This window comes from Mirounga leonina, unplaced genomic scaffold, assembly GCF_011800145.1.
Source record: "Mirounga leonina isolate KUSES-001 unplaced genomic scaffold, KU_Mleo_1.0 Mir_201, whole genome shotgun sequence".
NCBI classification, from domain to species: domain Eukaryota; kingdom Metazoa; phylum Chordata; class Mammalia; order Carnivora; family Phocidae; genus Mirounga; species Mirounga leonina.
The window spans coordinates 29,407,509-29,429,802 of NW_023270504.1; the positions used below are offsets into that span (position 1 = coordinate 29,407,509).

Genomic DNA, 22,294 nt, shown 5'->3' on the forward strand with positions numbered 1-22,294 from the left:
GACCCTGGGATCATGACCTGAGCCGAAGTCAGATGCTTAACTGACTGAGCCACCCAGGTGCCGCTGTTTTTGCTTTTTTAACTTTTTTTTAGACCTCAAGGGGAAAAAATAGCATAAAAAATATTAAGGTACACGGACAGCATAAGACTGGTATTACAGGTTTGAGCCCAGTATAGAGGGTTCATGATCCATGTTTAAAGGAGAAAAGGTTCAGTTATCTTGAAAATCTGCCATTGGTAATGAGAAAATCCAAATAAGAGTAGTAATGTCGTTAGCACAATTTTTGTCTGCTATTAAAAGAATAGAAACTACAATAAGCAATGGCATCAATTTTTTTATATGAAGGATAGTGCACTTGAGGTTGGAGCCACACACAAGCTTTCATGTATCCAGAGAGTAATGAGCCTTGGGGAATCATGAGGTAAACTAATTTCCCTTGACAGAACTAGCTAGATTTGGTAGAGAGTTTGAAGAGGTTTGTTTCCAATGGGATCATAAAGTATGTTCAAATTCCTGTAAACTAATGGTTCATACCAATAAGAATCTGGCTGAATCCAGCCTCATAACAACCAAGTTAGAAATAATGGGGATTTTTAATTACTTTGTTTGTGTAATTTGACTTTGTCACTGATTCTGTTAGCCATTGGATTGCAAGGTTTGAACATTCTGTCTGGGAAAAACAGAATTAAAGCAGTTAGGGTGAAATTCCTTTTAGTTTTTTATATAACAGATTAGAGTTTACCCCACTTTTTTTTTTTTTTTACAGAAACAAGTGAGGCTGATTCCTGATTAGATAGTGTTTGAAAATTTGAGGAACGCTTTGTATTTTTTTCTTTAGCAGCTAGAATTTTTTATGCTATCCCAGAGATCTGAATCCACTGGAATTAGCTGAAAGTGGTTCCTTTATAAATTTTATTCCTGTTATAATCCAATAAATTTGGATTCTACATGTAAAAGAAAACTTTGTGTATCATGGGCTCTATCTTGGGAGCATTTTGCATGATTTTCAGAGGCATTCCATTATACTGTGATTTGATTAATATTAAAGGTTCTTAATCAGACTGTTAATATTAAAACAAACAGTTCTGGGTATCATTCTTAATGTTTTAGATACTAAAGAACAATTGTAAAATCCTTATTTCAGAATTTCTCAAAAAGCTGGGGTTTTTTAGACTCACTGAATGTTGATATATAATTCATAAGGCATTAGACTATAGACTTAAAAACCAGTGGGATGTAGAGAGATAGTTTCTGTATTTAAATACATTATAACAATGATGAGTGTCCTGGTATCTTATAAATAACTAACATGCCAAAAGATTCATATATAGATGCTTTGTAGCTGCTGCCTTCTCATTATATATGAGTTGTGGTATACTTTGAAAGAAGTGTAGAACTCAGGTGGCTAAAAAAGGGGGGAGTAGAAAGAGTACTCTTGTCAGTGAAAATGTGCACTAAGTATTTGGTGAACAAGTAACCAATTTGGACTTACTTTGGGGAGATAAGAGTAGAGAAGAAGGTGGAAGTTGGATTGTGAGGGTTTTTCACACTAGATTAAGGAAATTAAAAAGGACTGTAACATGGACTAGAAGTAACATTGAACTAGGCATTGTGGGATCTGGTTTCTAGATTTTGCTTTACCATTGCAAGGCCCTTACTATTTTATTCTGGGTGCTGAAGATAATACAGTGTTTCTGGCGGGTATCTAATAATGAGTAGGCTAGACGAGATACTCCATAGATGCCAGTTGAATTAATTAATTCTCGCTTTGACATGGCATTAATCTCTCTGGGCCAAAATTGTCTCATTTGAACAAGGAGGGACTCTCACTCAGATTCTTTCTAAATCTGTGATCTCATGGCCGTCTTTAGATATGGAGAACTTTTAACCAGTTTTGAGTAGTGTGATGTGAGTTAAATGATGTCAGGTGACTGGAAATGGCTAAATGTTAGATGATTAAGTGAGGCTGGATGATTGAGCTGGCCATAATGTAAAATACACATTGGAGATGGAGAGAATGGAAACAGTGAAACCCATCTTAAACTGGTTAAGTTTAAAGAGGTGAGGTATTGATAATCTGGACTTTGGTGGTTACAGTTTTTATGCAAAAGAAGCAATGATTTTGAGAAGTAACAAAGAAATTAGTAAAAATCTAATTTTGCCTGGCCAGAGATATTTGACTGTTGGAGGGACAGTTAGGAGTGCTAGTAGCAGAAGTGTTTACCAGTTGCTTTTCTTAATGTTTGTTTAAAGAGCTCATAGAGAATAATAGTACTTAAATATTTTGGGAGAAGCATCATCTAAAAATGACTGTTTTCTATTCTAAATCATGGAAATAGAGATGATACCATTGAAAGAAATGAGGAAATGTAGAGAAAAGCACTGACTTTAAGAGGAATTAGAGCTTAGATGTGTAAACTGTTGTCCATATGTGAATGGTATTTTTATTGTATATGTTGAAAATTCTTATTTTGATATATAGAAAAGACTGGTCTTTATAGATCTAGATATTTGTGCCTACATTATACATTTGTCCAAAAAAACCGATCTCACTGTGGTTTTGTGTGTTGCCCAGGAGTTTTAAAAGCCAAGCAACAAATCACCTGTTTTCTAGCTCTTTCATTTTCATTTAGCTAAGCATAGTCCTAAGCAGGCTTACTCAAACATTTAAGTTAAAGGTGAGGCTGGACCACATTATTGTATTTCTGACCAAGACCTGACATTCTAGACTACCTACTTAGTAGTGATGAATTGTGTTGAACCAGAGATCAGTGGCAACTACTTTAAGATAGCTTGTTAGGGGGCGCCTGGGTGGCTCAGTCGGTTAAGCGTCTGCCTTCGGCTCAGGTCATGATCTCAGGGTCCTGGGATCAAGCTCTGCGGGAAGCCTGCTTCTCCCTCTCCCACTTCCCCTGCTTGTGTTCCCTCTCTCGCTGTGTCTCTCTCTGTCAAATAAATAAATAAAATCTTTTTTAAAAAATAAATGCATATTGAGGCTTTTAATAGAAGGGAAGGGGGAAGAGTAAATTCTTACCAATTCTGTGTACTAATTCACAGCTGTTTATTTTTTTTAATGTACCATGAGAGAGTAGTAAGGCTTTAATATCACCTCTTTTTAAAGTAGGTAAATATTTAAATTAGGTAATTTAGGTAAACTGTTACGCACAGTTTTCAGGCGAGTTTAAGGGATGTGGCCCAGGTTGCACACACACACTTGATATATGAGAAGTACACCTGAGAACCCAAATCTGGTATTGTGATTTCCTTGGACAGTGTTCTTTTGGCTGCATATTCAGAGTTTACATTTTGGTTGTTGAGCCATTTTCTTTTAAAAGCACAGTTACAACATGATAGGGGTGAGGGACTGTTTAGATAAATAGATTTCTAGTGTGGGTTTTGATGTCAAGGAGGCAGAACCTGTGGACATAATGGGTGGAGCTTTGACCAAGTAAAAATCTCATTTTGCTTGTTCCGGGATCTGTTGCTTTTGGAGGAAAAGCAGGAGGAGCAGTAGCGGAACAGTTTCCCTGCTGTTCAGCATGTAGGCTTGTTTAAAGGGCCAATCTAGAATAAGTAGATTATTGGCTGAGCAGAGTTAAACTCATGTCTGAGAGTTAGAGAAGCATGGCTAGTGTTAAACAAGAAGCTATGCTTCAGTCTGACTTTGATGTCTGCCTTGCTTATGCTGTAGGCTAATTTACTGTTAATTTCCATCTTATCAATTTCCTCCCTTTTCCTCTAACTGTAACAAGTCTATTTAGTCTTTTATGATGGATTTTACAAAGAAAGACTTTTGCTCAGTGTTTGTCATCATAAATTCTCATTGCTGCTGCTGCCCTCAAAAGGATTGTGTAAAGGAGGTGGGTAAGAATTTCTGATATATACAAAAGGTGTATTGTAGCCATTTGGTAATATATGTAGCAATATTAAATTGTTTAGAATGTTTTTTAAAATACCTGCATTTTTGTGGTTAATTTCCACTACATTTTGTATGAGGAAGACGGAAGCTTTTCTCAATTCTAAATGGTGAGGAAAGATTTTACTTTTATGAAAGTATAGATAAATGTTACCCTAACACATTTGAAACCTGAGCTTTTAAGAAGCAAGTGCTGGCAGTTTTAAGAGCTAGAATATTGAACCAGAGAATATTATATTATGACTCACTTTTATTTTTCCAGCAGATTAGTTGGCAAGCCATAAGTATATAGAATTAAAAGAAAAACTAAGTCTGTAAAATGCATGTATGTCTTTTTCATTTTTCTTAGTTCAAATCAACATTTTATAAACATATCAACTCTTAGTGTGACTTTGGGGGGAGCCACAATTGTTTCCTTCCTTCCTTCCTTCCTTCCTTCCTTCCTCCCTCCCTCCCTCCCTCCCTCCCTCCCTCCCTCCCTTCCTTCCTTTCTTTTTCTTTTCTTTCTTTCTTTCCACTCTAAAATTACACACAAGTGGCCTTTGTTTTTGTTTTAAGACAATACATAATTTTGTATAAACTCTGAAGTAAATGGATATACATTAGATGCTCAAGAAGTACTTTTGTTTAATGCAGGGAAACATGCTACTCTCCCATGTCAAAAAAACATAACATAGCACTATTTGCCTAAAGAGAGATCTTGTGAATTACAAAAGTAAGCAAGGATATTTCTAGAGCCAGTGAGTTGCTGGCTGTAGAAGAATGGAGTAAGAGGGTATGTCTCTAACCAGATTTTTCTTATGTGTAAAATAATTAGCCCAATTTATCTACCTTAGTACTCTTTTCTTCTGATTTTGTGTTTTTAAATCTCATTCAGAACTAGTGAGCAAAACTTTGCCTTTACTGGCCAGAACTGCACTAGAATAGTACTTAGTGGGGTCAAATCAGGAAATAAGGGAAAGAGGTAACATTAGGATTTTAAAGGTTCTAAGTTGATTGTCTTTGTTGAAGTATATGAACTAAAAGGGAAACAGATGAAGACAAAATTTTATATTATCAAAATACTTTCTCATCATTACTTTGTTTTGTCTGGTGCTTAAAATCATGTTTTAGAGTAATCTACATCATTTTTTAACTTAAAAAATCATCAGTTACCAAAAATATTTTTAAATATATTGAGTTCTTTCATTTCTTACGAAGCCTATTGGTATGATGAATGTGTCAAAACCTGTACTTGTTTATTTTATTTTTATTTTTAATTTTTTTAAAGATTTTATTTATTTGACAGAGAGAGACACAGCAAGAGAGGGAACACAAGCAGGGAGAGTGGGAGAGGGAGAAGCAGGCTTCCCGCGGAGCAGGGAGCCTGATGCGGGGCTCGATCCCAGGACCCTGGGATCATGACCTGAGCCGAAGGCAGCCACCTAACGAGTGAGCCACCCAGGCGCCTCTGTACTTTTTTATTTTAAGCAGCTTTTTATTATATGTCCCAGATGACTTTTCTGTAGGTCACTTTCAGGGTTAGTGAGGTTTCATGCTCATTTTTACATTTTGGGGGTCACTTACAGTATACAATCCCCATATATTCTTGCTTCTCAAATGATTCAGAATACTTCTGCTAGATATTTTGATAATCCTGGCTTCTTGATGGTAGCTGACTGGTAGCTGAAATTTCTTCTACCTTTTTCATTATCTAAGTGGGTAACAGTAAGCCGCATTAATCTTTTAATACCAGCTGCTGGTATGTTATATCTCAATTTTATTGGCTACCTTGGCACCTGTAATATGTTTTTTAAGTTGGCAGTGGCATCACAATGTTATATAGCATTGGTGTGGAATTTTCTATATTTGAATCTTGAATAGGTTGAGAAAGCAGCTTAACCTAGTAGATTCAAGGTGTTACACGATTCACAGTTGCTGGTTTGCTATTACGACATTATATAGCTCATTTGTTCAGCTAGTATTTCTATTTGTAAGTAGGAATTCCTATTTGTAGAGTAGTGAATGTGAATATGTTTGCATGGGTAGGATTAACAAGAGTATTACTTATTTTTAAGGGTAACAAAGGATAAAAGTAGGTTCACTGTAGATCTTGGTGATTATTTTTCAAGAGAATTCTTTGCTTCCTTTTAACCCTAAGCTTTATTATCTTTGGTGATTGCCTCTGAATTCAAAAGTGACCTTGGGTCAGCAAACTTAATTCAGAGAGCTTTCAGTCTAGATACTACATCTGATTTTAGCTGCTGTGAATATAGGATGGTAAGTTGTACAGATATTATCCCCATTTGCTAGACAAAGAATCTGAAATCATCTTTCCAAGATGCCTGTGCTAAATTGGAACAGAAGAGTCTTCTAATATAATCAGTGCATGTGTGTCTTATTAATATGTAGTTTTACTGCCTGAAGACCAAACTACATACCCCTAAAATATATATGTTTATAGAAGAAGCATTTCTCCTAATCATATTCTATATTTTCTTTAGCCATTTTCCTGTAGTATTTGAATTGTCTTTACATGCAAAGGCCAAATATATATTAAGTGTCTAATTTTACCAAAGAACATTCTTTCAGATAATTTTCTGTCAATAGTGAATGTTCTACAAACTTAATGTAAAGTATTTTAGGTTGTTCTTCACATTATGTTTATAAATAGCATCTTTAAAGTTTGCTTTTCTACAGTTTTACATGTTTATTGTAGAACATTAAAAACAAACAAAAAACAAAATCTCCAGTGTTTCTACTACCAGAGAACTTTTAGAGTACGTCATTCATTTTTTTTCTTAAAACCGTTCCTATTTTCTAAAGCCTTAGTTTGAAATATCATACCAGCTTGCTCAATTAAAGCAGCCTTTTGCTTCAGCAGCATTATTTTCTTGTTCTCATTAGAATTATTATATGAAGACAGAGACCAGTTGGGAAAACTTAGCTGGATTTGAAAAATAAGAAGATTGAGGAAGATTGTGACCTTTTAGTCAGTACTTAGAAACTAACCTTTTTAAATGCATGGATTTAACTTTTAGGGTCAGCCCTGCTGACACTTCTTTGGTGTAGAAAGTTAGCCCCAGAGGTAGAGGTAGACTCCTCCAAATCAGGAGTTTTTAATAATGCAATTGAGTAATTGATGAGAATTATCCCATCACAACTCCAATATTTAAAGACTTTTTAGTGGTAACCATTTGATACATTTCATTTCAATCTATGAGAAGTTACATGCATTCCTGTGATTTATCAAATTATTATCATTAATTCTGTTTTAATTTGTCTTGTCACTGAGACTATAGATGATTAAACTTTATATACTGTATTCTAGCTTTTCTAGTCCCCCTCCCTCATTTTCCATTCCCTGTGTTTTATGTGTTTAGAGACTTACAGTGCCACTTGGGCAGTATATTAGTGCAGCTGCTCCATGTGGTTACTTAGACAAGGTGGGAAGAGAAAATGAGATGTTTTCTCCATATCACCTTTTAGGAGTATTTTGTTACATCTCACATATATTTTCCACACATTGCTGAAATTTTTATTTGCAAAAAATTTACACTTATGAAGATTCTAAAATACTGCTAGGATACTACATAGTATTACATATAATAGCGGTATTGAGATTTCTTCTGAAATTAATTAGAAATCTTGTCTTTTATATGGATCTGATATATCACTTTTCATTTTATGTTTCATATGTACAAGACAATTTGTTCTTCTTTTATCAAGCTAAACCAATCCAAATCCTTAACTCCTATACTTGTTGAGGTTGTTAGAGTACTATGATAATAGAATACCTGCCAAACTAAGCATGTGAATTCATGCCCATTCATGGATTCATTGTTAAATACTGCGTTAATTAATGTGTTAGGGAACAAGGCTGCACAAAAGATCTAACCTTTTAGAACATTTGGCCCTTCTCTTTAGCCAGTAACTTCCTTTACCTGAAACACAGCAGAAGATATGACAACAGCCTCAATTTTTCCTTACCTACATATGGAGGCCATGGAAGTAAGTGACCGCGCTATCTATTTCTTGTTTTCTTGTGGGAGCTAAATTGCTACTACCCAACTCTGACCCTGCAATGGACCAGCTCCTGTAGGCAAATCAGAAAAAAGTCAGGATGGTGAGAGGCTAATCTAATAGAACCTTAAGAGGCAATTCAAAATCAAAGTTCAAAGAACCTGCCTTTATTAATGTGTTTTTGTTGCTATTTTTATGTTTCTCAGGGAGTGAAGCCAGCCAGTTTTGACAAAGTAGCAATTCCTGAAGTGAAGGAAATTATTGAAGGATGCATACGGCAAAACAAAGATGAAAGGTAAATTGCCACTTTTGACTTAGGTGTTGCTTAAAAACGTAAAATGTAATGATATGCTCTAAATACAATACTCAATCTGAAGTGTATTCAGTACTTCACTTGTGTCTCTCTCTATTTATGTCATGTAATATCTTTAAAAGTAGAGTTCTGGGAGTGCCTGGCTAGCTCAGTCAGTAGAGCATGCTACTCTTGATCTTGGGGTGGTGAATTCAAGCCCCCATGTTGGGTGTAGAGATTACTTAAAAAATAAAATAAATTTTTTAAAAAAATCTTAAAGAGTTCTGTCCATTTAAGATAGTATTGAGATTTGATAGAGTGAAATGTTGTAAAAATGTGGTATGGTAGAGTTCAAGTGAACCAGAACCACCTTAAACATAGTGCTGTATTCAGTGAGAACTACTTCTAAAACATGAACTACTTACAAAGCATCAACATGATTTATAAAATTCAGTAGGGTTCAGTCTCTCTGACCAACAGATCTGTACCTAATTCTTTACCCGTTGAATTCTAAAAGGTGAAATAAAATCTTGGCTCCTTAAAATAAGATCAGCTACACATCTTGATTTGCTGTCATTGTGCCATAATTTTGAAGAGCAAAACATCAGCATTCCTTTCAGTAAAAAGAGACAACTTTGCCCAAAGCTTAGGAGGAGATTTGGCTTAGTCATTTGTACTAATAGGACTTTTCTCAGAGGAGTGGCAAGTATCTGATCTGTCATATAGCTGATTCATCACCCGTTAGGCATGGCAAAGATCCAGTGTCTGTTTTTGAAAAATAATCTACCCACACCATCCCCCCTCACCCTCCAAAAAAGAAAAAGTAGACCAGCCAGTATAAATATAAATTGTAAGTTGAGCATAATCTACCTCCTGAAGAATGTGAGCAATCAGGTATATCAACCAAATTAAAGAATTCTGTATCTTCACTTCTCCGGTCTCCTACTATTTTCATAACTTTGTTATTTATCTTTAAGGCTGTTCAGTAGAAATTTAGTTTGGGTTTCTAATTTTATATACAGTTTTGGAAAGGAGAGTCCCTGGGCGCCTGGGTGGCTCAGTTGGTTAAGCGACTGCCTTCGGCTCAGGTCATGATCCTGGAGTCCCGGGATCGAGTCCCGCATTGGGCTCCCTGCTCAGCAGGGAGTCTGCTTCTCCCTCTGACCCTCCTCCCTCTCATGCTGTCTCTCATTCTCTCTGTCTCAAATAAATAAATAAAATCTTAAAAAAAAAAAAAAAAAGACTAAGAATTATGGAAAGGAGAGTCCCTTATCTAAGAACTTTTTTTACTATAAACAAAGGAGTATTTGTTTCCAGTCTTAGAACATATTACTCTGTTTCTTTTTGGATGGTACAGTTTACTAGATTACTGGTATTTTGAAACCATTTATCTAAAGAAGATTATTCCACATTCAGACTTCTTGCCTAGTACACAAACTGTTGAACAAGGAATTGAGAGAATTTATTGTGGTAAGTAAAGTTGTAATAGAAGGTAAAGAACTAGAAATCAAAAAACTTATTTTCAAATTTTGATTCAACCATTTGAGGCTTATAACCATGAGCAAGATTTTCACCCTCTCTGAGCCTTTGTTTCCTAATAATCAGGAAATAATATCTCATTGGATGTTGGTCAAGGATCAGATGGGATCATAAATAAGAGGAGTATTTGTTAACTATAAATTCTACATAAATTATGTGGTATTTTGAAGCTATGACATTCTGTATATTACTTGCCATTGTTAGTACATTGTTAACTAATATGAGATTAGATCACTTAGATTAAAAAGTATCGCTTTTAGCTCTTATTTATAAATGATGTTGTATAACTTGAGAGTAAAACTATAATCACTGTTCACATGGAGCAATGTAGAAATGAGTTATAAACTTGGTTTTTTTTAGTCTTTATTATTCCAAGCATAACAGTTATCAGCCACACTTGAAAATTATGTTTTCAATCTAATGTCATTTTGTTTTGTTTTTGTTTCATTTCCCTCTCTTTGGAAGATATTCTATCAAAGACCTTTTGAACCATGCCTTCTTCCAGGAGGAAACAGGGGTACGGGTAGAATTGGCAGAAGAAGATGATGGAGAAAAGATAGCCATTAAATTATGGCTACGTATTGAAGATATTAAGAAATTAAAGGGAAAATACAAAGACAATGAAGCTATTGAGTTTTCCTTTGACTTGGAAAGAGATGTGCCAGAAGATGTTGCTCAAGAAATGGTAAATTAACATGGATGGAACTAAAGGGTATTATGCTAAGCAAAATAAGTCAGAGAAGGACAAATATCACAAAGATTTCACTCTTATGTGGAATTTAAGAAACAAAACTGATGAACATTGGGAAAGGGAAGGAAAAATAAGATGGAAACAGAGGGAGACAAACCATAAGAGACTCAATTATGGAAAACAAACAGGGTGCTGGAGGGGAGGTGGGTGGAGGGATGGGGTAACCGGGTGATGGGCATTAAGGAGGGCATTTGTTGGAATGAGCAGTGGGTGTTATATGCAACTGATGAATCTCTGAATTCTACCTCTGAAACTAATAATACACTATATGTTAATTAAGTTGAATTTAAATTTAAAAAATGGTAAATTAGCATTGATCCATCATTTAAAAATTTATGTATATTTATAAACGTATTGTTGAGCAAAAAAGTTTATGAAGCAGTGTGGATGGCAGATCTCATTGATAGAAAATTGTGTTGATTAATGGCCCTAAAAGTTATTTGTAATTGAGGAAAAGATATGTACATGTAGATATGTAAGGATGGATAGATGGATGGCTGGGTAGATCTAGAATGCATCCTGAAGTAATGTGAAAGTCTATGAGGTTGAATGACTCCTAATTTATATAATCTAATATATATATATAATATATATATATAATAATCTAAATATCGATACATTTGATGAGTCATTTGGATACACTCTATAAATACATAATGAATTGTTTTTACTTTGAGGGAGTTTTCAAGATCAGTTATTAGTAGGCAGCCTTTGATGAATCACTTTATGAAGTATATCCAAAAGGTGACTTTTCAGAAAAGAAAGACTTCACCAATTTTATGCTTGCGATAGTGCTTAAAATAGCCAGTTAATATGCAGAGATACTCATAGAATATCTCTACTAGAATTTATAAGAACTATTCAATAGAAGTTGCCTCTGAGAAGGGGTTGGGTATGAAAGAGATACTTATTTTAATTGTTAGTTTTTTATACCTTTAGAGATTTGTGTGTGTATGTTTTTTTAACTTTCATGTATTGATCACAATTGTTTTATCTGGTTAAGTTGTTGCCTAGGGAAAAGAAGTAAAAACAACACAGGTTAATATTAATAGTTACATGTGAGCAGGAAATAGAGTGACTAGAATAAAAGGAGACTTATTGTTTTATTGTTGTAAGAAGTGAAGGTATAACTACCTTGAGTTTCTACAAAGTTTCTACCTTGAGTTTCTACAAAGATGATGGCACCCATCCCGTAAGTATCTACAAAAATGGTTGAGAAATGCATAATACAGACAAGTAATTTCACAGTTTGGTTAAGAGCAGTCATTGGAGAGGTCTTTCTCTTCCCCTTTCTTCCTACTTTTTCCCCAAAGGTGCCTTTTTTGTTTTATATTTGGTTTGTTTTCTTTTGATATCGTACTGCTTCCTAATGCACTCTTTTATCCTGTAGGTAGAGTCTGGGTATGTCTGTGAAGGTGATCACAAGACCATGGCAAAAGCCATCAAAGATAGAGTGTCATTAATTAAGAGGAAACGAGAACAGCGGCAGTTGGTGCGGGAGGAGCAAGAAAAAAGAAAGCAGGAAGAGAGCAGTCTCAAACAGCAGGTAGAACAGCAATCAAGTACTTCCCAGGCAGGAGTCAAACAGATCCCGTCCGCCAGCACTGGCATGCCTACTGCTTCTACCACTTCAGCTTCAGTTTCTACGCAAGTAGAACCTGAAGAACCTGAGGCAGATCAACATCAACAACTACAGTACCAACAAACTAGTATATCTGTGTTGTGTAAGTATTTTGGGAAGTGCACAAGTATGCTAAGAATACTCCTAATTGACTTTTCATCTTCTTGTTCATCATTTTGCACTGGCCTCTTGGTTTGAAACATGAATTCACCATATAATAAGAAATTTGAGGGGCGCCTGGGTGGCTCAGTCATTAAGCATCTGCCTTCAGCTCAGGTCATGATCCCAGGGTCCTGGGATCGAGCCCTGCATCGGGCTCCCTGCTCAGTGGGGAGCCTGCTTCTCCCTCTCCCACTCCCCCTGCTTGTGTTCCCTCTCTTGCTGTGTCTCTCTGTCAAATAAGTAAAATCTTAAAAAAAAAATTGAAATGATCACCATCTACTTTTTGTTTCTATTCTAACATCCATCACTAATAGACTAGAAGGACAGAACAGTAAGGAAATGTGATTAGGATATAAAATAATTTTACAGGTTCCAACATCTTGGAAGTTCCAATTTGTAGATTTTTACTTTTCATAATTCCTTAAAATAAAATGTAATCATGAAACTAGTATTACACTGTATGTTAACTAACTGGGATTTAATTACAAACTTTTTTAAAAACTTAAAATCTACAAAAATAAATAAAATGAAATGTAACTAGTAATGAAAAATGAACAAGTTTATCTTACCTATTTGTAATTGAACCTGTTAGTCTGGTTCAGCTTTTTTTTTAGCAATGCTGAATAACATACAAACTAGAAATGAATGAGGTTGTTAGTTTTTTATTGAACTATCTGCTTAATACAAAGAATGCACTGGTCTCCAAAGTTAAGACTGATGGCTTACAGCATTCCATTTTATTTCCCTTATTCTTCAGGTAATAAGATTCTATGATAGCCATGAGGGTTTGTTTGTTTTTTTTAAGACATCCTTTTTTCCATATGGATCCTTCGTGTTTTTAAGCATAGAAATCTACTTAGTTAAAAACTAGTATTCATGTTTTATTTAGGTCAGGTCTTTGCGAAGAAAATATTAATTAACCCTAAAGTCATGGGTTTGTGATGGGAAAATATAAACTTCCCTTTTGTGATTTGTCTCTCTGTTTTGTGACAATTTATTTCTCCTTCAGCTGATGGAACGGTTGACAGTGGTCAAGGATCTTCTGTCTTCACAGAATCTCGAGTGAGCAGCCAACAGACAGTTTCATATGGGTCCCAGCATGAACAGGCACATTGTACTGGCACACTCCCAGGGCATACAGCTTCTGTTGTCCAAGCACAGTCTCAGCCCCATGGGGTCTATCCACCCTCAAGTGTGGTAAGTAACTGCATAAAAGAGTGTAAGCCTATAATGAGAGCCAATAGATGTATGTTAAATTCATATTCTTTCTACTATCCAAGTAATAGCATGAGTCTGAAGTAGAAAGTGTAAATGGTATATTTCTGAAGGAAATAGGAGTACAATTAGAATAGTTCTGGCAGGCTAGGACATAAACATTACTGTGTGAGAATTAGCTAAAATTCGTATGTGAAGAAACTATGTACAAGATTTAGACTAATCTGCATTTGATTAAAGATCATGCTCTCTTTAGCACTTTAGAGTTGAAACTGTTCAAAACAGCATTAGTTGGACATACAGATGATTTGGAGGTGGGCACAAGGAGACTTTTCAAAAGCTTACTTACTAAAAGATTACTGAGCATTTTTTGTAAGATTTCTTACTGTATAAAACAAAGGTAAGACATTCAAACCATTATAGAATGCTGCATGTGAGTACTTCAGAGTGAAGGAATCCTTTATTTGTATGACCATTTAATTTAGCGCTTGTGTTTAGTTAACCATTAGTTGCTATGCGTGTTCCTGCCTTAAAGTCTGTGTTGGACACAAATTCCTTCCCCAGTATACATTCATTTGCTTTTTCTCTTTATTTGGTATTGTTTTATTACAGATTTATTTTCAGAATCAACTTACAGAGATTATTTCTTGAAATATTTTATGCATTTATATATACATAAACACACACACACATAGCCCCATCTTTTACATTAGCCATTTTTGCTTCTCATATAGAAAATGTTAAAATAGATCTCAGGTAATACCCTATTTCTTTTGTTGACCCTCCGTGAAGTCTTCAGAGATAAATAAAGTACATCATCTGCCTCAGGAAAGAATTGGAGAACAACTGGTCACTGTATAGCACTTGTTTAGTGAGATCTTTAAGCAGATAGATTTTTTTCTTTCTCAGAAAGCTTTTAAATCTGAGTGTTACGGAACTTCTCTTCATTAAATGAAAATCTTTCTCAAGAAAATATTTCTGCTTGCTCTGTTCTTTTATCCTACAGCTTGAAATAAAAGATGTTTTTATGTTTCAGAGTCCATTCATCAGTCTTGAGATGAATGGCCACAGTAATACAAACTACTAATACACTGTTTTAACAGTCTACTTTTCTGACCTTTAAAATAATTAGGTAGGGTAGAAGAACTTATAAAGACTATGTAGATGTATTTCTTTGTTCTGACATATTATTTGTCAGCATTCATATCCGTTCCTACTATTGTTCTAATTGATTTTTTGTGGATCATAATAACTAGATTTTTTAAAAACTAATCTCTTGGCTTCCCTTATCACTGGTGTCTGTATTTTAGAAAAGGAAATAGAATGATCATGAAGATTTTAAATATTTGAGCCACAAACATCCTGTATTTATTGATGCTCTAGAGGACTGTTAATGACGGCCTTGCCTTTTAATTTTCTGTGGAGGTAGCATGAGAAAAGTTATCAAATATTGAGGATTTTTTTAATCTTATGATTCCATTTCTTTCTTATTCCAGAAAGAATTTATTGTGGCTTACAATAATATATCAATGTGGAATATAGAAAAATTAGAGTAAAAAAGAAACAAGGGTGGAGAAAAATAGAACCAGGAATGAACTAAGTACGATAAGTATACTGATACTTTCGTACTTGCTACTGGTATTTGAGCCACAAATTTGGCTCAAAGCATTCTGTGCAGCCAATTTTGGAAAAGAAAACATGATTAGTGACACAGTTCACAATACCTAAAGGAAAATAACGAGTTTTCTCAGGATAACCTTACAGTATTAGGTATACTGCTTTTTTGTAGCTATATTAAAATTTTTATGTTAAGGTGCCTCAGACTTTATAAACCTAAGTTGAATCATATGCCGAAAAATTGTTAAAGTTACTCTTTAGAGATTCACATTTAAGATAATTTTCCATTCACTACTTTAGTAAAACTACAGAATGTGTCTATATCTATCGCGCATTACTTCTAGAAAACTAATGCTTTTCCTACTAGAAAATGACTTTCTACCCTCTACAGATAAAAATAGGAAGTGGAATAAATAAAATACTCTGAGCCAACAACTTTTTTTAGTCTGATGCCTTCTAAAATAGAATTGAAAAAGGTTTTCTGAGGTTTCCAGAGTTCCTGCAAAGTAATCCAGTCATAAAGTCTTCTACACCTTATAATAATAAGTTTGCAGAAAACTGCAAGCCAATGTTCATTGTATTCCCTGTTCTACTACCTCAGTCGGCCATTCTTATTCATACATTCATAACAATTGATGTTATTTCAGAATATTTAGGAAGAGAATTGATCATTATCATGGTTGTTGATACCCTGTACTTGACCAACAGTATAGAGAGAATAGTTGTGATCTACCAGTTGTGCTTTGTGGAATTATACCTCTCTTCAAAAAAATTGGATTTGTGGGATTGGGGGAGGATGGAACACTTCTTTATGTCAGCTATGCCCTATTTTCATTGTACATTTGGTTATTTTGTTTTCAAAGTACTGTGTTTTCATGTATGTGTTTGTTTTCTGTTTAGCCTCGTCATGGCCGTAGCATGTCGGTTTGTGTTCCCCATCTTTCTGCTGTTCCCTCTCTGTCCCGCATCTCTCCCAGTGCTCCTTCCACCCCACCACCAGTGCTGTCTGCACCTCTTTCTCCTTCCCTCCTTCGGATTGCCCCTGAGGAAACTTTTGCCGAAAAGCTTTCTAAAGCATTGGAGAGTGTCCTGCCTATGCACTCTGCCTCTCAGCGCAAGCACCGACGCTCCAGCCTGCCTTCCCTCTTTGTCAGTACTGTATGTAACCATAAACTTCCTGACAAATGAAAATTTATTGCCAGTGAATACATCCAGGCATCAAGAATTTTAATAAAAATTAAATAAATAAAAGGACTATACTTAGTAATATATTATGCTTTTAGGATACCTGTTCTTCCTATAGGAAACTTTTTTGTTACAAGGCTTTAAGGAGGAAAAAAAAAGCAAGGAGGTAATGAGAGAGAATGCTAATAACACCCTGGGCACATATGAATATGTACACAATAAAATTTAGCTTTCATTATATTCTCCTATCCTCAACTGACCTATACAAATCCTTGCATTTTCATATATTAGTGAGGAATACATATTACTTCATTTTAAATTCATTGGCTTAATCAAAAGCAAATTTTCTCTTTAGCAGAAATTAACCCAAATACATTTTCTCTTCACTTTATTCTAAAGAGACATTCGTGAAGCTGGATGAGTCCATTTTTTCCCCATAGTGAAGAGTAATTAAAGAGTGAAAGTTGGTTTTTAATTTGTTAGCTGTTTAAAATGATGGGTTGGCAAACTAAAAGGCCATATGTTCCCTCGTGGAAATTTTTCTTAGATTGAATAAGGTGGGATCTTGACCCTAATGAATACATTAGATACACATGTAGTACATAAGATTTTCTTTGGCCCCGTTTATATCTATAAAAGATCTGTCTTTTAAAGTTTCATTAAACACTGTGGGACCTTGCTGCTGCTTTTCCAGATAGAGAATATAGTTATTATTCTGATACAGTAATACCAATATCTGCAGATTTTTACTTAAGAGAGTGAGTAACTATATAGTATTTTATGGCTTTGGGATTCTCCTTGAATAAACAGTAAAATGGAACATTCTCGTTTGAAATAAAGGCCCTCTTTTAGCTGTTGTGAAGAAGTAACAGTTAAGCTATTTTACTAATTTGATAGGGACCATCCCTACTAAAAGAATGAAACCAATCTACTCTTTTTAAAAAGAGTCCATGAAAGTACACTGTTTGCATTTGGCAAGGTGTAGGATTCTAAATTTAGAGTCTATGTCTAGAACTGCCTCTAAATAAAAAGTGCTATTAAATCAGTGTTCATTATATTATCCTTTTCACTTGATTTGAACACCAAATTATTCAACCCTTAACTAGGATCAGAAAAATGGACATTCAGTGATTTGGCATCTGCAACATGTTTCATGTAGCAAAAGTAACTGCATCTAGTTTGGGATAGATGGGAAAAGGACATTACTGTCAGTAGTCAGTAGTGTGTTTTTTGCTGTCCACCAAAAATACCTCTTTTCTAGTTAGAAGGCATACTATTAGTTGATAAGAAAATAACACTGGAGCCTCTAGCACAGCACCAGATAAGAAGAAGATAGAGTATAGGAAAACTTTGTATTGCAGGTTAAATTGAAGTATCTTCCATTTTAAAAATGTTGGGATTATATTGTCTTATTGTCTTCACTTAACTCTTACTATTTTAACTCTTTTCCACTCGTGTAATTTACATTAAATCTTAAGAGTGAGCATATTAATTGGGGGTAAAAACAGAATAGACACTTAGAAAGTTCTTCCATTTCCTTTGAGAGAGGATGTTGTGGAAAAGCAGCTCTTACCTAACGCGAAGAGTCCCACAGACTAATTTTACTGACCCTGGATGTATTTAATGGATTTTTACTATGCACATAATTTTCATAAGCATTGTTATTTCTTTATTAATTATAAATTTGGTATAACCATTTCATACGGTTACACAGAGCTACCCAGTTTTGCATGTCTTACTGTAATTTCACATATGAATGTATGAATTACTTGTCTTATTCATGTTGATACAGCCTCAGTCCATGGCGCATCCGTGTGGGGGGACCCCAACATACCCAGAATCACAGATATTTTTCCCAACTATTCATGAACGTCCAGTTTCTTTTTCACCACCTCCCACCTGTCCACCGAAGGTGGCCATTTCCCAGCGGCGTAAGAGCACCTCCTTCTTGGAAGCCCAAACTCGCCACTTCCAACCCCTGCTGAGGACTGTTGGCCAAAATCTTCTTCCACCTGGTGGCAGCCCAACTAACTGGACACCAGAGGCCGTAGTTATGTTGGGCACTACAGCCAGTAGGATAACTGGAGAGCCATGTGAGAAACAGGTCCATCCTATGTTTGAACCAACTCAAGTTCACGGTGACTATAGACCTGGACTAGTACTTCCAGAAGAAGCTCACTATTTTATTCCTCAGGAAGCAGTGTATCTAGCTTACCAGGCCCAGGTGACAGAACAGTATGAGGGTATTCCATACAACTCACCAGTACTGTCAAGTCCTATGAAACAGATACCTGAACAGAAGCCAGTACAAGGGGGCCCTACTTCAAGTTCTGTCTTTGAATTTCCATCTGGACAGGCTTTCCTGGTAGGACACCTTCAGAATTTAAGATCAGATTCTGGATTGAGTCCAGGATCTCCCCTCTCTAGTATTTCTGCACCTATCAGTACAGATGCTGCACGTTTGCAGTTTCACCCTGTCTTTGTTCCTCATTCTGCGCCCGCTGTGTTAACTCGTAACAATGAGAGAAGCAATTGTGTATTTGAGTTTCATGTTCACACTCCAAGCTCCTCTTCAGGAGAAGGAGGAGGAGTTTTATCTCAGCATGTTTACCGAAATCGACAGGTTGCAGTGGACTTGAATCAGGAAGAACCACCTCCTCAATCAGTTGGATTACACGGCCGCCTACAGCCTGTGACTGAAGAACAGCGTAATTACCATGCCCCAGAATTGACCGTTTCTGTGGTAGAGCCTATCGGACAGAACTGGCCAATAGGAAGCCCAGAATATTCCAGTGATTCCTCACAAATTACTTCTTCAGACCCCAGTGATTTTCAGTCACCTCCCCCTACAGGGGGAGCAGCTGCACCTTTTGGCTCTGACGTCTCGTTACCCTTTATCCGTCTGCCTCAGACAGTGTTCCAAGAATCCCCACTTTTCTTCTGTTTCCCCCAAGGAACCACATCTCAGCAGGTTTTATCTGCCTCATTTTCTTCAGGAGGATCTGCACTCCATCCACAGGTTATAGGAAAACTTCCACAGTTCTTTTAAACTACCCTACTATGCATCATTACATTTAAGTTTTCTATCCCTCCTTTCCATTTATAAGGATTATTTTTAATTTTATTAGTAGAGTTTCTTCTTTTGGGGGGGATTATAAACTACTTGTATATAAGAACAAAATATGAGAGAGAAGCTGCCTCGTTTACCTATAATGTGCGCAAACCCTTGAAAAAGAGAACACAAAAACTAGAATTTTAAGCACTCGTCAAAATCAGTTCTATTTGTACATAGAATAATTTCAACTTGTAGTGAAAATGTAAATGGCTGAAATGTAGAGTTAACTCCGCATTGATTATTTATAAATGCTAATGTGAAGTATTTCTTTCTCCTTAGAACAAACATGACTAGTTTTTTAAAAAATAGAAAGGATAACCTCTTTTTTCTGTAAAACGAAAAGAATGGAAAATGGGAAATTTTTTTAAGACTATTAAGAGTACACAAAATTTTCGTAAGTGTGGAAGAATCTTGAAAGACAGAAAGGAAACATCTTAAGAATATAGGAACAAATGAAAATGCCTTTTAAAATGGCATCATTTGAACAAGTCACTGTATATGTCCCAATAAAATATTAATCCATAAAATTGACTGATTCTAATTTTTAGCAACAAAGTTATAATCTAGTGTGGGTGGTGGGTTTTTGTTTTTGTTTTGTTCTTTAAGAATTTGTGATATGTGTTGCAAGCTAAGAAACATATCTCAGGCCTTGGTTCCTTCCTCAACAAATTAAATTTTGTTATTTATATATATGGGTGTATGTACTCTCTTGTGAATAAAGACAAAGTAATGGACATAATAGAATTCAACAAGTGGAGTCAGTATTAACTATTTCATATATTCCATATATTTTATCAAATATATAAATCTTAACAAAATCAATATAGGAGTCTTTCCAATTATATATTCAAGGCATCATTTGGATCTTCTAAATTTTCCACTCTTACAAAGTATTATATGTTCTTGATACTTCCTTCCTATGTTCTTCCCTCATAAGGGGAATAAACAACCCCAAAAGTGTACATAAAGTATCAGTTATTTAGAATAGTTCTAAGAAGCAAAAAGATCCAGAAACTTGAAAATGATGCTGCATGGTATAAAATTACACTGCATGCAGGGTACTCACGTTAATGCAGTAGTTGTTAGCCTGTACTGTAAATCCTAATGCACTGCCAGCCATTCTTCTTTAAACATTCCAAAGTGAAATATCAGGTGGTTAATTTACAAACCTACTGCAGCAAGAATGTATACTTAGTAGTAGTTAAGATGCAGTAGAATGTGATGTCAGATCCAAGTAAGCTTTAGAGAAACCCCTCTAGACTGAAATGGAACACCAAAGGTGGGCCTTTTCATTTCCTTAACTTACTATATAAAATCCTGTATTCATTTCTCACTTTCTCATTTATCTTAACTTAGACAACTTCTAGGTCAGGGTTTCTCAAATTCATCACTACTGATATTTTAGGTTGGATAATTCTTTGTTGTGGGTTGTGGTTCTGTGTTGCAGGATGTTAACAGCATCCTTGGCTTCTAATCATTAGATGTCTGTAGCAGTCACCTCCCTCAGTTGTGACAACCAAATGATCCCTGGAAGGGCAAATAACAGGTTTTTTACATTTTTGGTAAAAGTCACCATGGCCCTACAAAGAAGTAGCAAAAGGAACCAAATTAGCATTATCAAATACCCTTTTGTCTTCAATTGTTCAGATATGGAATTTTTTCACATCGGTAGTCATACTACTATTTTCCTAATTATTATATTTTCAGTAAGAATTTTATTATGAATTTTAGTATTTTGGCCAGGTAAAATTATAGCTGGAGCACAGCAGTAGTAGGTTTTAACCATCAGTGGTTTTTGTGTGGGATCAGGATATGCTCTGTGATGTAATCCTTCTCTAACCTTTTCTTACAAAAGATGCCCCAGTGGTCTCTCCCATACATACTTAATCAAGCTAATACTTTATTTTGCTCAAGCACACTTTCAGGAGTTTAAATATTTATTGCAAAAGCCTGACCTCTCTATATACTTACGTAGGGCTTCGCTAATTTGTTGTATTCACTTCTTTCCTTCAGGCACAGGGGCAAAGCCAGGGTCAACCATCCTCAAGTAGCTTAACAGGGGTTCCATCTTCCCTACCCATACAACATTCTCAGCAGGTGAGAACAACTCATTGCTACATTTTATGGATTAACAGTAGCCAAAACACTGTTTAACATCTTTTCATGAATTAGATTCCTGATGTAAATAAAGGCTTGCTATGTTTTTGAAAGAAAAATCAAGAGGCATAACATTTCTTGTGTTCTTGTGTTTCTAAAAAGATTTTAGAAAATCGTTTTTGTTTAATGTATTTTTAAACTACTAAATTAGACATAGCATTGAAATTCAAAGGAATCATTGTTAACTGATACATTATTCATCTGCCATCTGAAATAGATGATTCTACACATAATTTAACAATACAAAGAATATCAATTTTGTTTTTATATTTGTGACTTACCCTTCTATGAGCATTTTGCCATTGCTTTCATTGTATTTGACTCTACTAATGCTAAACTCCTATTTAATTATTTCTAATCTGTGGGATGGGATATAAGATTTTATGCTAAGAGAAGCTGAACAACTACTTTAGGAACTTTTTAAACATTGCTTAAACTTTTGGTTTGGGGAATATAATTCCCCAGGGTTCAAGGAGCTCAAAAAATTAGTACAGTGTTGATGTATTCAACAGCAGAACTACTAATTCTGAAATTAAACATCTGTAGTTCAGTACTGATATTAGTTAATAGTAATTATTTGCATGGGAATAACGCTTTTTTGGCACTATTGAATATTTATTAACTGTTTCAAATAAAATCTGTAGTCACTACATGTGTCATAAAAACTTCCTGATGAACTATTTCATTGATAGTTCCCTACGAAGTGTGTCTTCCAACCACCA

At 35.3% G+C, this 22,294-nt stretch overlaps 1 protein-coding gene across 12 annotated transcripts in view; it reads left to right on the forward strand.

Moving 5' to 3' along the window:
- WNK1 (WNK lysine deficient protein kinase 1) overlaps positions 1–22,294 on the forward strand; it is a 143,483-nt gene that overhangs the window by 84,810 nt on the left and 36,379 nt on the right. For 5 of the 12 annotated variants that reach the window (XM_035028501.1, XM_035028503.1, XM_035028502.1 and 2 more), the window contains exons 5-10: positions 8,125–8,213; positions 10,215–10,434; positions 11,891–12,224; positions 13,293–13,480; positions 18,093–19,319; positions 21,429–21,512. In XM_035028501.1, coding sequence (XP_034884392.1) covers positions 8,125–8,213; positions 10,215–10,434; positions 11,891–12,224; positions 13,293–13,480; positions 18,093–19,319; positions 21,429–21,512 — 2,142 coding nt within the window. The remainder of the gene's footprint in view (positions 1–8,124; positions 8,214–10,214; positions 10,435–11,890; positions 12,225–13,292; positions 13,481–18,092; positions 19,320–21,428; positions 21,513–22,294) is intronic. The other 7 variants (XM_035028509.1, XM_035028506.1, XM_035028510.1 and 4 more) reach the window with 2 other exon arrangements.